Genomic DNA, 15,751 nt, shown 5'->3' with positions numbered 1-15,751 from the left:
AAAGGTAACCCTTTTGGTCCCGGTTCATGCCACCAACCGGGACCAATAGTGGTGGGCCAGGAGCCAGGACCATTGGTCCCGGTTCGCCCCACCAACCGGGACCAAAAGGTCCGGACGAACCGGGACCAATGGCCCACGTGGCCCGGCCGGCCCCCTGGGCTCACGAACCGGGGCAAATAGCTCCATTGGTCCCGGTTCTGGATTGAACCGGGACTAATGGGCTAAACTGGCCTGGACGAAAGCCCTGTTTTCTACTAGTGTATAGACTAGGATACATGTGTTGGATCAGAAATATGTCACACTTTTTGAAAATATAATTTGAGTGACATGATAACATTTTGTAGCGATCTGATACCATGTTAACTTGTTTTGTTTGAGACGTGCGTTGCACGTGCATGCTTACTAGTCACATAAACAATTGTAGCCAGTGACGGCTGACACAATCGTATAAGTAGTTATTCAGTGACTTCTAACTACCTCAGATCCATTAATCAGGACACAAGTAGGGAAACATCAACAAACAACAATCGGTAGCATAATTTTATAACACAAAAAGCTACACTTCTGAAAAGAGAGCACATAGCAAATCAAAAGCAGATGCTCGTATGACCTTGTCCATTACGCTCAGGTAAAAAAACTCGATCAACACGAAGGTGGTCGTCCTCATGTCGGCAGTACCATTGGTTGTGTGGCGCTGGTTGGACGTCGGCAAGGGGCCTTGGGGATCAGCTAGAACATGGCATGGATGGTGGTGTCAGTCCCGCCACCCTCGGGTCGCGGCCGCATCATGAGAGAGCTATTGTTCTCAGGGAGAGGACCAAGGTGCTGCCTCTGGATTCTTGTGTGAGCGTCACCGGCAGACACGGCAGTGGCGGTGGCGGTTTTCGCATCCGAGTCTCCAGTGGTGAGAGGCCGGCGAGGTGGAAGGGTCCGAAGAGGCTTCCATCATTTGAATCGCCCAACGGGAAAAGTCATTCAAGACACATTATGTCAGAATCAACCCAATCATTGCAATAATCGAGAATATACATGCATTTTATAGAAGAATGAAGCAGCCAAATACAAATGACCAGAAATCTCAAATTATCCATAAGTATGTTCTTGAAACACATGACCTGAAGGAGAAATTTAAGCCCACCTCACATGGAGTAACATGCAGTGGAGTAACCAATCTATATTCATAAGTATTGGACAACAAAGAGCAAACTGTATTAACATTATTCCAAAGGCTATTATTGGTGGATACACCTAAAATCTCACCAGGCATCATTTTTTCAGTTTGCGAACATAAATTAAACACCTCGCATTAATCTTGCCAAGCAAAGAGCAAATTCAAAGCATAAGTGGGGAGGCAAGGTAATAAAGAGACAAAGAGACAATGCAGAAGCTAATACCAGTGTAAGGGTAGGAGCACCATCATCGAGCCCATCCTCAGCTAGCGGAAGGGGGCGATATACCCAGCCACTGCAGCATGATCGCGGCCTTGCGTGCATGGTACCTCCTGCACCTGCCATATGTATAAAGATTAATTCAGCTATAAACATGTCAGAACTCCTGATGTGATTAGATATATGTAGATAAGACTGTTGGATTGAACAAAATAATTAATCTGTACAGAAGACTGAACACACAATGACGTCTTGACCGTTTGAGAGCATGAGCTGACATAGATCAATTCAGTAAGAGTTGTCTACATAGCAAACTGGCCGGGTTAATTTCGAGAGGGATTACCAGTTATTATTATGAAATAGATGGAGTAGACAATATCAGGAAATTAATATCAACCTTCGGAACAAAAAGTTGAGGCAGGTGGTGGTAAAATATGGTACGGTATAATTCTAGAAGCAGTATGCACATATTTCTTCAAGAAAAAATTACAGAAAAGAAAAATTCTGAATATAAAACATAGAACCACTACCCTAAATGAGAACTATCCAAAAGATATTAAATTCCTATTTTTGTCGCTCTGAAATTCCAGCTCCTTTATGTTGGCCAGCCAATAGCTTTGGTGACAGAAATGGCCAAAGGAATAAGTTAGGATTTCCCATCTATTTGCATTTTCTCTTTTTTCTTACATAGGTCACAATATACAATGTTCAGTTTATACCCATGCATTGATGAAAGGAAAGGAAATATTGAAGGAAATGGTACATACTTCATCCCAGAATTTTCCTTGTGCCGGGCCTGGATACACAGGAGCCTTCAGGCAAAGAAGGGTGAATCTGCACGAAGCTGTCCATCCTCAGTAGGGAGAGACCGTATCGTTTAAGCAGCACGAGCGAGTTTGCAAGGTCATGAGGCTTGCAGCACAGGCAGGAGCTCCCCGACAGCGGCAGGCATGGCGTCTATAACTTGCAAACATTTGTCATGTCTAAACAAAAACCTGAATCAAACATGTGAGCGAAGAAATTTAAGTAGCTCAGAATGCTAATCAGGGGATAAAGCTTAATTGGATATGAAATTGATTAGGAGAAGAGAAGGAATGTGCAGTATTGTGTAGTTCTACAAATGTGAACAAATCCTAAGCTACTTTAGGAAAATATGATGAAATAGTATACTTCCATATTGTTATACAAATGCAAATTCAAACTCCGATAGACTATCAACTTGAAAAGAATTAATCATGGCTAGCTCTAGTTTCAAAACATAGAAAGTACGGTTTATTGTTGTCCCGAATTTCCTTTAGAGACCGTCCAACCACTCAACAAGAAAAGTACTATTGGAGAAGTAAGATGGCTGGAAGGTTCTATTTCAAATAGCTGCCTGCAAAGCACTCTAGCAAAAAACACTAACAAGCAACGGAAATGACCTAAAATGAACTAAAGATTAACAATATCATTATGCAAATGAGAAAGTAAATACCAATACTACTAAAGCATAGTGGTATGTAAGGAAAAAATATATAGTATGCCTACTTTCTTAGGAAAGCACCATATCAAGAACTTATCAATGAATTTCTCAAATTTGTTGGTTCTAATTTGAAACTGATCGAGCATATTGTCCCATTCTTCACGTCATCATAGCATGGGAGGCCAATTTTGCTTTCGTCAAGGCACTACAAAGACATAGGTCGGGATAAATGTTATTCTTGTTGGAACTGAATATGTACAATCTTTCGACATCCCTAAATATCGAATGGATGCAACTTAGCAGAATCTATTTCTTTTTCAATCAGATTTGGGTGCTTTTTTAGACAACTGCAGTAAATCTCTAGGCGACAGAAATATTTTGTGTACTGTTGGCTTCTGCATACCTTTTCAACAGAGAAATTGCAACAGTGTAATGTGATTTTTGGGTCAATGAATATATTTCCCTTTACACATCCGAGATAAACCATGGCTCTTGCCATGAAATTTCTCACCCCGTCGACTATTAAAATCATGAAATGGAGAACCTGCGACTGCATGACTAGAAAGACAAAAGCGATATATAAAACTTAAGCTTAATTAATGTGAAGTTTGGAACTCCGAGACACACATGAGAACTCTGCAACCAATTATTCAGAAGCTTCATATCATGCTAGTACGTGAGATACCCAACAGAAGGCAACTACATATAAGAATTCTGATATTATTCGATAAATATACACATACAGAAAGATTTCACATTATATAGATCATTAGAAGTGTTTTTTATTTAGTACTTTGAATCACCAACTAATCTTTATCGTTCTCTGTCAGGAAACAAGATTCACCTTGTACCACAGATGCATATTAGATAGATATGTAGCCTGCTATTTCAATACAATGTTTAGTTGATCTATAGTACAAATAGTTATTGTCTGAGCATCAGGTTTAATTCTTATTTCATCTCACCACCATCAGCCAACACAAAGGGGTCAGCAATCAAACCATCAATCGCCTAACCTGCAGGACAGACAAAGAAAGTGCATAAACATCCAATCCTATAACTGACAAAATCTACACACAAACGAATTCACATCAGCCTGTCAATTTCATCTCTTGCAATATATGAAACACGAATCCTGCCACTACAGAGCGCAACAATCCAGAACAGCCTCCTAAATGCTCCAGATCCAAAATCCGAACAGATACCAGATCGGCGAAGGCAGAGTGAAACTGTCGAACCAGGCAACCAAATCAGAGCCCCGGTCGTACCCAACGGCAAGCAAGCAACGGAACAAACCTGAGGTAAAAATGGAGGTGATGGAACTCCGACTCCACCTTCTATTGCAGCTCTGACTCCAGCTCCACGGCGACCGCGTCGAAGCCGCAGCCGCAACCACCCTTTGTCGTGTGCACCGGCTTGCGCACCTCGTCGAGGCACAGAGGAATACGAGAGGGAAGTAGGAGAAGACGATGGGGTTGGATGCCGAAAGGAGAGGTTGCGTGCGGGGATGAGGCGGCGATTGTGCTAACCTAGCCGCCACTCAGGGAAGGGAAAACGAGAGATGTGAAAATGAGGGATCGATGGCTGGACACTTTTTAAACTTTTCCCCTTCGGCACAGTAAAAGACATGTGGCATAGCCCCTTCGCCTTCGTACGCCCTTGTAGCAACTGTTAATGGGTTGTATAACACTATAACCCTTGAAGAATCTACAAAAATTAATGTCCAAGACTTGAGGAGGTGATTCACCGTTGGATTCCTTGTGTTGTTTGAAGAGAAGAGAAGAAAAGAAGAAACGAGACGAGATGGTTGGGTTGGGCATTGTGCAGGCGGACCGCGCGATGGAGTGCACGGGCGGCGTCACGTGTCAAACAAGCTGCTGTGCTAGCCAGATCCGCACGTTCTCGCTCCGCAGTCGCCAAATACAGACGAGATCGACATGATCCACTCTCGGGCGAGGTTTCTCTCTCTGTAAGTCGCTGTCGCGACCCAAGGAAACTTCGACGAACGGAGTACATGTCGGCAGCCTGCGGGTCGGCGGATCGGCTCCAGCCGCCTCCACCGTCACCTCCTCCTTCATGAACTATGCAGCCCGGACGCCCAAGGTGATCGCGTGCTGTGAGTGCGTGTTGGTGTGTGCTTCTCCCTTTGTACTATTGGTCATGGGAGGGTGCTGCTCCTCTCCCTCTCTCGGATCAGTAACTGCATTATTCTCAAATAAATGTGTGCTTCTGTTCATATTCTGTCCACAACATGTTTGATGTTATGCTTATGAGGAGTTGAACTTCATTTTTTTTTTCAGGTTCTTCTTTGGTGTATCGGCCACGGTGTAATTTGTTTTCAAAAGTGAGCTTGTTGTACAGTCCAATTCATCTAGAAAAATTAACTTATGGAGAGTTGTTCATGATGTTGCTTGCATTTTTTTTTGTCTAACAAATTGGATGTTTAAATTTTGGATATAAACATTGAGTAGGTGCTGAAATGTTTTGCTAATAATAGTTTCCAACTTGCTTTTAGCAGAACTGCAGAACTATAAAAATATATCAAAACTATTATAGCTCAATCAATTTGCATATTTTAATTATGTGCACTCAATGGATTTGGTGTCCAGGACATGGACTTAAGATCAAGATGGTTTATGTGCTGATGTTCTTCGATAGAATAATTGTTCTTCTCCTTTAACATGATGCACCATTGACTTATTTTCTTTTAGATGCTCACATACACACACAAACGACATCCAGTAAGCGCTTGGAACACCCGACAGATTGAAAGCATAGAAGCAAAGATTTCCAATACGAGGCCATGATGCCCGACAGAGATGTAGCCAATATGCGCCCAATCCTTATTTCTTGATGTTGGAACAACAAGTAAGAGCATGTTCATGTTTACTTATTATGTTTTTTGAGAAATTTATGGGGTTTACAAGCTGAAATTATTGACTGCTTCAAAAGATGTTTTAATCAAAAATGTTTGCACGATATTTCCCTGATTCTGCATTCAAGGAATTGCTAAAAAAATGAACAAGTTCAGTGATAGTTTTGTTCCTATTAATATTTCGTCCGAGGTGCCAGTTTGTTTCTTCACTTTATTTTTAACTAGCACAAATGCCCGTGCGTTGCAACGGGAAACATTGTTACCTCTCTAATATATGTCAGCGAGTTTCTTCGGTTGCATCAATGCTCGCCTGCCCGCCCGCCCGCAGCCTACCCCTCACGCTCTCTCGTACGCGACAATATCGGCGGCTCACCTGCCCGCCCACACGTAGCCTACCCTCACACGCTCTCGTACGCGACGATATCGACGACTCACCTGCCCGCCTGCCCGTAGTCTGCCCTCACGCGCTCCCGTACGCGATAGTTGAGGCGGCTCGCCTGCCCGCCCGCACGCAGGAGGCCGTCCTGCGCATGAACACCTACCGACGTCCAGCGCGCGGCCACGACCCACACGCTCGCCCGAAGTGCATGCAACCCGCATGCTCTTCTGCGCCCGCACGTCGACCGCCCTCTCGCGCTCCTGCACGGAATGCCTACGGCGTCTTGCCTGCCGCACACGCAGTCCGTCCTCCTGTGCACGAACACCCGTCGGCGTCCATCCCAGGACGGCAGCTGGGTGCGCGCAAGCTCTGCGACGGTGCGGGCACATCGGCCATGGCACGACGCGGGCTACTGGTCTGACGTGGCATGAGCGAGCTCCGGCGCGGCGCAAGTGATGACTCCAATGCAGTGTGCGTGAGTTCCTTCCCATGTTTTTCTGGTCAAGTCACTGCATGTGGGGTCTAGTGGAGGTGATCGGGTAGCCTCGTATTGGCCCCAGATTTGAGATGGGTTTGAGATATGCGGGTGAGTCCAGGCGTTTAGGAAAAAAATAGGTGTACTTTTGAAAAAAAATACCGAACACTGACTGAACGAACATTTCAGGTGTTTGAGGAGGATATAGTGGGTGTAGATGCTCTAACCAGACTTCGTGGATGATAATAAACGTGCCTGAACTATTTCCATATATGCAGATACGTGAAGCACCTTTTGATAATTAGTCCACCACACACCATCGACGAACTGGGGTGTCCCTCTCGCTCCCATTAATCCCTCTCATCGAATCATGTTTAGCCGTGATGCGTGCATGAGCCTGTTTATTAATCCGCTCTCCCTCTCTCTCTCCCCCTCTCTCTCTTTCATTTTCTTATTATTACTTTATTATTTTCTCTTTCGACACAAGCGAAGCTATGTCAGTTGGACACGCGCTCGGAAATCCTATCTACACCTCTCGCGCGGGTGACGGGTGTTATTTGGCCCGACACTCTGCTCTCTCCCTCCATCCAACCTTATCTTCTCAGTCGGCTGCCCTCAACCTTGTCTTCCCCGGTCGCCCCCCACGCGTTCTTCTCCACATACATGCGCAGAACTCCCACAACGCCCACCCATCCCCTCCCTCCTTCCCAGCTCTGGATCCAGATGGAATCGAGGCCACAACCGAGCGTCTCCTCATGGCCTCTTCACGAGCTCCCACTGCCGCCTGGAGCTCAAGCTGCCAGCCGTCCAAGGCCTCGCCAGGAACGGATCCGCGACACCGTGCCTCGTCCTCGCACATGCCCGGCCGCGCCATCGGAGCCCCCCGCAGGTTGCCTGCCCGTCGCCCTCACCTTCACTCTTCTTCCCCTTTCAATTCTGCTCTATCCTCTCTGAATATCTCCCCCTCTCTCTTTGTTCAAGTGTAGAGGCAGTGCTCCGCCACCCGATGCTGTTCTTCGCGTCGCCCCACGCTCCCAAAGCTGGGAACCGGCTCCCCGCCTCCAAGTTCTCGGCATCGACGTCCCGTGCTGCCTGCACCCTCGCCAAGCCCGACTCGCAGCCGTGGAGCCCGAGCTCGCCAAGGCGCTTCAACTCCGCCGCCGCGCCATCTTCTTCAGGCGCTCGAGCACGAGCACAAGCTCGCCCGCGCCCCACCTCTCTCTGCCGCTCCGTCCGCCGCCCGTGGTGCCGTGACCCGCCACTGTCGTGCCCTGCATCGCTCTGTAGCCGCGCCGCCTGGGTCGATGTGGTCAGCGCTCCCAAGCCGTTGACCCTGCGCCAGGGGACGACTATTTCCTCCCATGCGTGTGCGCCCGTGCTCCAGCCCTCCCCTCCCCATGCTGCCGGCACACTCGCGCCACGGGGCCGTATCCAGCCTGTGCCTGGACGACGGAAGCCCCCCCACTGTCTGTGCGCTCCGGCCAGCTCCCTGTCGCGCTCGAGACCTCCTCTAGTCTTCCCGCCGAGGCCTTCCCTGTGACCAGCCTTTGACTTGGGTCTCCTGTCCGCCTCGGCGCGGACGCCCGCCACGACGCCGGCGGCAAGCGGCGGCGCGTGCCCGGCGATGGAGAACGGCAGGATAAGCGGTGAGAGGCGCGGAGGCGCGGTGGTGAGCCAGTCCAATAAGAGATAAGGGTTGCGGGTATAATTTCTAACAAATGCAGGGGGTTTTTTTACGCAAAACAAAACGTTTTTCTAAAGTGCCACTAAAACAGGGACTGCGGGTTGATTTATGTAAACCGAGGGGCTTTTTTGTAAAACTGCCAGGACGACGGACGACAGAAACCCAATTCTCTTTATTTATTACTAGGAAATATGCCCGTGCGTTGCAACGGGAGAAAAAACTTATGACATGCCCATCCACTACCTATCTTACATCGACCATAACTTACATGAAAACAAACGTTGCCCACTATGAACACCACAACATCCCTGTGGCCCATGCAAGTCCTTTGACACAACGTTGAGCATGTGATGCAACCTCCACTCTACGCCCACAACCCACAGCGTCATCCAATAGCAATGCACAATGCTGCTTTACAGGGATTCAAGACGCTAATAAGCTTTAATGAAACCAGGATATTAGTAGCTCTCAGTTTCTCTCTTTAGCAAAGCCTATAAAGCAGATTTAATAATTGATTTCCGATTCACCTTGCTTTCTACTGGGTAACTGGAATTTGTTACTCCAATAGGTACCAAACCACCAACTCCATCTAAAATTTTCATAGCCACACTTAAGTTATACTGGTTCCAAGTTCTATTCGGCTACCCCAAGTAATCATCAACCAAACATGCATATTATATTTTGTAAATTGGCATTTCCATTCCTGTGTAGCACAAATTTCACATACCATGTTTACGTACGGATCCTTGTAGCCACCAGTTGCCTACATGACATAAGCCACTCTACTGCTTCAGCAACCTGCAAATTCCCAACAGAGATATGGACACAGATGAGGCAGTCAGGCAATAAATTTTAGAACGTCTTAATCCAATAGTTCGATTGGATTTGGAGAAAGTTCTACTCACCAGTGCAGAGCCATGCTTGTTACAACGTTGTTATTGATGGTGGCACAAATGGATGGCTGTCTCTGTTGCTAGCGTCGCCTTTTGCAGCGATAGCCACTCCATGATCGAGTAGGCCTTCCTTGGCAAACTCTCACAACCACCGCTCATCCACGGAGGTTGTCGACATCTTCTCGACGTTGCCTTCTATTAACACAGCTCCCGTGATGGTGCTCCCCTCACTGGCCACTCTGCTACCCCTCTCGCACTCCCTGACAACAACTTCTATAATATGAATATTGGAATGATATACCTGTAACCGACAAACTGAAACACCAATGACAAAATAATGCTTGATATTCTTATTACAACAGAAAAGTTCAATATTGTCAGCTATATGATTCTATAGTACGTACAAGGACATTTGTGTGTGAGCTTAATTATATATGAGAGGACCTTCAGAGCAGTTAAAAAAACTACATGGTCGGAAAAGAAAAAAATACAACTGAATTTCATCAGCTTGATTCATGTTGTTTTGAACTCTACCAAGAGAATAAGATGTCAGTATCCACTGTCAGTAGTTGCAGTGTGGCAACTAATTAGTGGTAAGGCAATTAGTCGGATATTCATATATGTAAGCTGAGCTCCTCCTACAGCTTTATAAATGATTTATGTAGAGAAGAAAGGCATGGTACTAAGGCAGTAATAAGTAATATTGAAATCTTCTCTGCATATCATCTATAGTATTTGCAGGTTGCAGGATGGTTACATCAGATTCCCGTGAAAGGTCAAGGAGACGTAGACAATACTAACAGAAATAGCTTCAGTTCAGTTCCACTTTTTTTTCTTATCACTTCTAATTTCTAAAGGATCGTGGATACCTCTAGTAAACAACCACTGGGAACCGCAAATGATATCTTGGGTTTTAACCAGCTGATTCAAAAACCAAGGGAGACAGATTAGAGATGCTTCAGTTATGTTCCACTGTATGTTTCTTGCATACAGTTCGTATGCAGCTCTACTACCCTGTATTTTTGAGAAACACCTTGTACTACACCCCTTCTTCATGAATGAAAAGCCAATCTGGCAGTTTCATCAAAAAAAGAACTCTTGGTTTCTAAGGAAACAATCTAAATCCAGTATGTAATTTGAAGTTCGAATTTCGTTTTTACTCAACAATAGTATCCACTAAATGTACACAGTATAATTATGTTTCAAGTAATACAGGCAAGCTATGTAACTGAATAAAAGATAAATAAGGTGTGCCATAATGAGAACAAATAGTCATACAACAAATAATAATATCAAACCTAACCCTCTAACTCTTGTCAGCAGCTTGTATCAAGTTGTGGAAGGCCCGTGTCTGAATTATTGGAAGATAAAACACATCAAGTCTTATTACATAAGAACATGGAATCATAAAGAGCATTTACTCGGGCATGTTCGCGTGGATCTGGAGCATTGCCCGTAAGCTAATGGTGGACAGAATTTTAGTAGTGAAAGAAACAAACCAGTGTCATCCTCAAATTCCATATGAATCAAAAAGTGATAACTATCCTCGAGAACAAGCCATATACTCGTATTTAGTATCAATCAGTGAGCAGCATCATAGAAGTGTTATTTGTTTGGTTTCTGGCAGAGAGCAGCAATATATATAATGGGGTCAACGCCTTCTTCGGAACTCCCAGATATGAATGCTCATGTTCCTGCCTGCAAGGCTGCAAGTAACAAAAGACTAAGCACTTAGCTTAGAATTCAATGTAAAAAATGTAAATAAAGAACATGTAAAGGGGATAAGTACACCATTGATTATTTCTCACTGGAGCGCTACACCGGATCCATGGCATAGGAGGAAACTCTTTCAGATGTATACTGCTACAGCACACAGTACTGTTGAAATGCTAGCGGAAGACAAAATTCATGGTAGAACGATTATCATTAAAATCATGAGGCCAAATGGCCAACAATTTAGTGGGGCCCTGTGATTTTGGGCCAACAGTGTTCATATATTTTCCAGTGCATATATCCCAAAGAACTTGCATCACTTTCTTGCTTTTATTGTAACACCAGTTGATTAATTGACCACAAAACTGATAAAATATTCCTAAGCAAAAATTCTTCTAGTTAGAACTGAAGCCTTTTGATGTTAGCAACTCATCTGGAGTGTCTTGCCCAACATCAAGAAATTAGGATGAGAATGAGGAATGAAGGATTCAACCTGGGCAGATAAAAGTTAATGCATTCCAAAATTGTTGTGGTGGACAGAGTAGCAGACGCAGCTTGATCTCATCCTTATTGAAGTCGTTGATGAAGAGGTCCAGATTTTAACACATAGATGAGCAAACAATTCCCCTATGCATCGCTGGCTGAGAACAATGATAACAACTTTTGAGATTGATCTTAGGCTTCCTCCTCTATGTCCACGAGCTGCAAGTCAGCCTCTGCCTCTGAATCGGTGTGCTAACGACGGGGGACAGGAGCCTGAGAGTGTGGCATGCTGCTGTAAACTGAGAAGGGGAGAAGAGGCCTACTGCCATGTTACTGACGGTGACGGGCTAGGCTGCTGTCTGCGCTCCCCCTTGCCGACGAGCATGGACCTGCAAGGTCGCCAGCAGCATACATGGCTGGAGATCCGGAGAGGCAGGGCTCGGCAAGCAGGGGCAGGGCATAGAGCGCGGCGGCCGCGGCCAGAGCATCCGCGTCCGTGTCGCCGTAACCATCGGCCGGATCCAACGCGCGCGATTCTGACACCGCCCTGCCTCCTGCGCGTCCTCCTCCTCCTCCCGGCCGTTTACCGTGGCGGCGCGGAGCGTGTTGAGCAGCCCATCGCGGTCGGTGGCGCGTGCTCGAGCCCGCCGGTGCAGGCCCGGAGCGCGGCGGCCTGGGCCTCGGCGTCGGCGAACCGCGCGAGGACTTGCACGGCGCGGGGAGGAGGGCGCGGCGGAGAGGAGGCAGGCCGGGGTGCGGGGAGGACGGCAGCACGGAGCGGGAAGGAGGGCGCGGCAGAGAGGAGGCAGGCCGGGGTGCGGGGAGGACGGCAGCACGGCGCGGCGGAGGATGCGGGCCGGCGGCGGCGAGGCAGCGGATTCAGATGGGGTGGGAGACGCAGTCGCTCGATTCGGGGGTGGGTTTTTCTTTTTCTTTTTCAAGCGCGTCCGTGGGGCAGACACACGAAACGTTTTCCCCACTTATTTACTGGACTGCGGGTTTATTTTCATAAAAGTCAAGGGATTTTCTGTAAAAATGCCGATGACGGGCGACCAGAAGCATTAGCTGGTTTATTAGTAGGTAAAGATTAGGTAAAGATAAAGACTAGCAGGCCGTATCTTGACATGTGCAACCGAAGCGGTTGAACTGGGCCTCCAAATTCTAGGGGTGCCAAAATCAGAGATTGATATTGCTAGGTCAAGACATAATTGCTCAAAAAGAAACAACTACTGGTCAAGTGATTAGGTGCTAATGGGCTTTTAAGAGCGAAATAAATGAAAATGACTCGCTCTAAAATACAGGCCAACCTCACGTCTCTCTCTCTCCCTGTATTTTTGTTTCTCATTCACTGCATGGTTCTTAGTAGAGCGACCCCATCCCATGTGCTGCCATTCATGGTCACCAACCTTTCACCCCTCTAAAGTTTCTACTGTCAAAATTTTTGTTCTTTCTGATACATCATTAATTTGGGTAGATTTAAATTTTAAGATAAATGTGAACTCCCTGAAAAAAATATGTAGCATTGCAATAATTTATACAGATATTTTTAATTTATATTTTTAATTTATATTTTTAAAATATAGGGCTTAATTTTGATTTTGCACAAGGCCCCGAATTTTAAAGGTACGGCCATCACAACTAGCTTGAGAATAAAAGTTAGTACATGTCTCCAAACTCCATCGTGTGGCAATGTCTTCACTGGACTTTGTTTCAGTTTACAACAATATATATTTATGAGGTAAAATACCATGTTACTTTTCATAAGCACAAATATAATAAGTGGAGCTTATGGCTACACAGGTGCCAAAAAATTGGTCACTCGCAAAGATTAAAAGATAATGCATTGCCGGTTAAAGTAAAGAATTAACACATGCACTTTGATTAAGTAGGTTGTGCCTTTTTTTTGGTCCGGTGCAACGCACAGGCATTTGTACTAGTCTCTCCCTATAATAATAATAATAATCTTTTCCTAATAATAAAGCACGGATTGGGTCTCCGGGTTCACCGTCGCGTCCTTTTTGCAGAAAAGACCCTACTGTTTTCTGGTAATTAACCCGCGGTACTACTTTAAGTGGTCAACGGTGAAAAAACGTTTGGTTCTTGGGCTGACGCACGGGCTCTCCTCCCCCCGCGCAGCGCCCCCCGAGCTCCAGATCGGGAGGGGAGCTCCCGATCCAGAGCCCCTCGCCGCCCCGCTGCCTTCGCGCTCGGCCTCGCCACCGGCCGCCGCGCTGTCGTCGACCATAGCCGGACCTTCATGCCTCGCGCCCCCTCTTATGGTTGTCCCTCTTCTTCGTTTCCTTCCCCTCTGTTTCTCTCCCTCACACAAGGATTGCCTCTCCCCTTCTACAGGAGCAGCCATGGCCACCAATGACCGCGCCTCACCCGGATCGAGTCAGAATCGACCTCCTGCAGCCGTATCCGCCCCATCCCGACCTCGCCGACCTTCCTCCCGGTCTTCGTCGCGATCCATGGCCGGTCTCGAAGACCAGCGCCTCCCTCCGAATTTTAGTAAGTTTTGTATGTCCGTCCCACAATCCCATTATATCTAGCAGCAACAGCCGCCGCCAGCAGCAGCAGGCGCGGCTGGAGATCCCCTCGTGGGCCGGCGCCGGCCAATGAAGGCCCCGGCGCTGGAGGTGCTGCCGGCCGAGAAGCCCGTGCGCGATGACGATAAGCGCGAGGGCGTCGCCAACTTGGACACCATGCTCGCCTTCCCTGAGGACGACGAGCACGACAAGGCAGCGGCGGAGGACGAGGTCAAGGCCAGCGCGCAGGACAAGGTGAGCCGCTATTCAGTTGGTAGGATGGATGGCCGACCGAACCGGTGATATGTCGAGCTTTATTGAGATTTTGTGATTGGAAGCCTACTCTGTTTTGGCCTACAAATGTAGGGACAGGGAAGACCACCTTCATGCACCGTCTGGTGTGTCATATGCAAGCATCGGCGAATATGAGGCGTTATGTGCTCAACCTTGACCCTGCGGTGGTGACACTGCCATTTGGAGCCAACATTGATATCCGTGATACTGTGCGTTACAAGGAGGTGATGAAAGAGTATGGACTTAGGTCCCAATGTTGGCATTCTTACCTCACTCAACCTGTTCTCAACCAAGTTTGATGAGGTACACATCTTATATGCATCTCGAATGTTTAGAATGGTAATGTGCACTATTTACGTACTCTGTTAGGCTATAAAATTCAAGGCAGTACAAACGTACAACCACTCAGTAAACTGGGTTGTTCCATTTTTGCGGGTAATTGATTCATGTAATTCCATCATTCAATGTAAGATGTTGCAGAAATTGTGCTTAATTTATAGTGTGATGCAGAGTTTGTAAAAAAATATTTGATTCTGCTTTGAATAGTGGCAACTTATTTTTGCAAAATTGTATATGTATGCTACATTTATGGTATGTGAGACATCTTTTCCCCCTCTATCATGTGCCATTCAGCTAATAGATGTCCAATATTCATCCTTGAAGGTTATATCTGTTATTGAAAAGCTAGCAGACCAACTGGATTATGTGCTGATGGACACCCCATGGTAGATTGAAATCTTTACTTGGTCGGCTTCAGGAGCTAGCTATCATAGCCGAAGCTTTTGCTCGACATTTCCAAAGGTTGTAACATATGTGGTGGACACCCCCAGGTCGACAAACCCTGTTACCTTTATGAGCAACATGGTGTAAGCGTGCAGTATCCTCTACAAGACCCATTTGCCTTACGTGCCAGATGAATAAACAAAGCACCATTATTTTGCTGGTAGAGAAAACAAAGCGCCATGATAGGCAGCTCCACGGTGTTGATATGATACATCAGAAAATAATACAGTGTGCTGGCATCCCAAAATTTCGCTCCAGATGACTCATTTATTCAACTGAACAAACACTCACTCTAAACAACATCACCATGAAATTATTTGATCTGGACCGTGTCGTGTCGGCTCTGATTCAGTTGCAATTGAGTTTTGTGTTGTTATCAAGGAAGAATATTGTTCTAACTTACGGTGACTAGGTTAGCTAAATTTTGATCAATGACTAGCTATTTATGCTAACTGCCTGCTTACTTTGGGGAGTGTGGATGACTGTCATTTTCTATGTGCTTACTCTGCTTGTTATCTGCATGTATAATGTTCTTTGCACGAGTATGATTTTCTATGTTGTGATAATAAGAGAGAAACTGTAGGTGCCTTGCACGATGGTTGGTCTACATTGATGGAGATGATTGTTTAATCAGGGTGTTTCCACCCTTGGCCTTCAGTACAACTCAGACATGAGATATAGTTTTAACCCTCCACCTAACATAGATATTTCGTGTGTTTTCTGAATAATAAAAGTATCAAGCATTTGGTTTACTGGTTGTAATTGCTGTTTCAGGTTGATGTTTCACTGGACCC

General features: G+C 46.2%; 1 protein-coding gene and 1 long non-coding RNA gene across 6 annotated transcripts; one reads left to right on the top strand and one right to left on the bottom strand.

The window, feature by feature from the left end:
- Nucleotides 1–448: 448 nt before the first annotated feature.
- Nucleotides 449–4,435, bottom strand: LOC119296097. Of its 5 annotated transcripts, none has more exons than XR_005144828.1 (4): nucleotides 4,147–4,435; nucleotides 3,254–3,866; nucleotides 2,156–3,055; nucleotides 449–1,507 (listed from the first exon to the last, which is right to left on the bottom strand). It is a non-coding gene; the product is annotated as an uncharacterized LOC119296097 (long non-coding RNA). The 5 variants fall into 5 exon arrangements; XR_005144826.1 differs by having other exon boundaries at nucleotides 2,156–2,383; nucleotides 2,916–3,866; nucleotides 4,147–4,434; XR_005144825.1 differs by having other exon boundaries at nucleotides 449–939; nucleotides 1,395–1,507; nucleotides 2,156–3,866; nucleotides 4,147–4,433.
- A 2,787-nt stretch (nucleotides 4,436–7,222) lies between these two features.
- LOC119292665 (leucine-rich repeat extensin-like protein 5) lies at nucleotides 7,223–8,119 on the top strand. The gene is made up of 2 exons (XM_037571423.1): nucleotides 7,223–7,468; nucleotides 7,566–8,119. Exons 1-2 carry the CDS (start codon nucleotides 7,243–7,245, stop codon nucleotides 8,117–8,119), a joined length of 780 nt encoding a protein of 259 aa, XP_037427320.1. The 5' UTR covers nucleotides 7,223–7,242.
- Nucleotides 8,120–15,751: the final 7,632 nt, after the last annotated feature.

Source organism: Triticum dicoccoides, chromosome 4B (genome assembly GCF_002162155.2).
Source record: "Triticum dicoccoides isolate Atlit2015 ecotype Zavitan chromosome 4B, WEW_v2.0, whole genome shotgun sequence".
Lineage (NCBI taxonomy): Eukaryota > Viridiplantae > Streptophyta > Magnoliopsida > Poales > Poaceae > Triticum > Triticum dicoccoides.
The sequence above is the reverse complement of the archived record's forward strand: the minus strand, read 5'-3'. Positions and strand labels throughout refer to the sequence as shown.

What these genes read in the sequence shown, in the direction of transcription:
- LOC119292665 (XM_037571423.1), top strand. Translation starts at nt 7,243, where the DNA reads ATGCGCAGAACTCCCACAACGCCCACCCATCCCCTCCCTCCTTCCCAG. An exon ending in GCCATCGGAGCCCCCCGCAG is followed by an intron (nt 7,469 to 7,565) that starts GTTGCCTGCCCG and finishes GTTCAAGTGTAG; the next exon opens with AGGCAGTGCTCCGCCACCCG.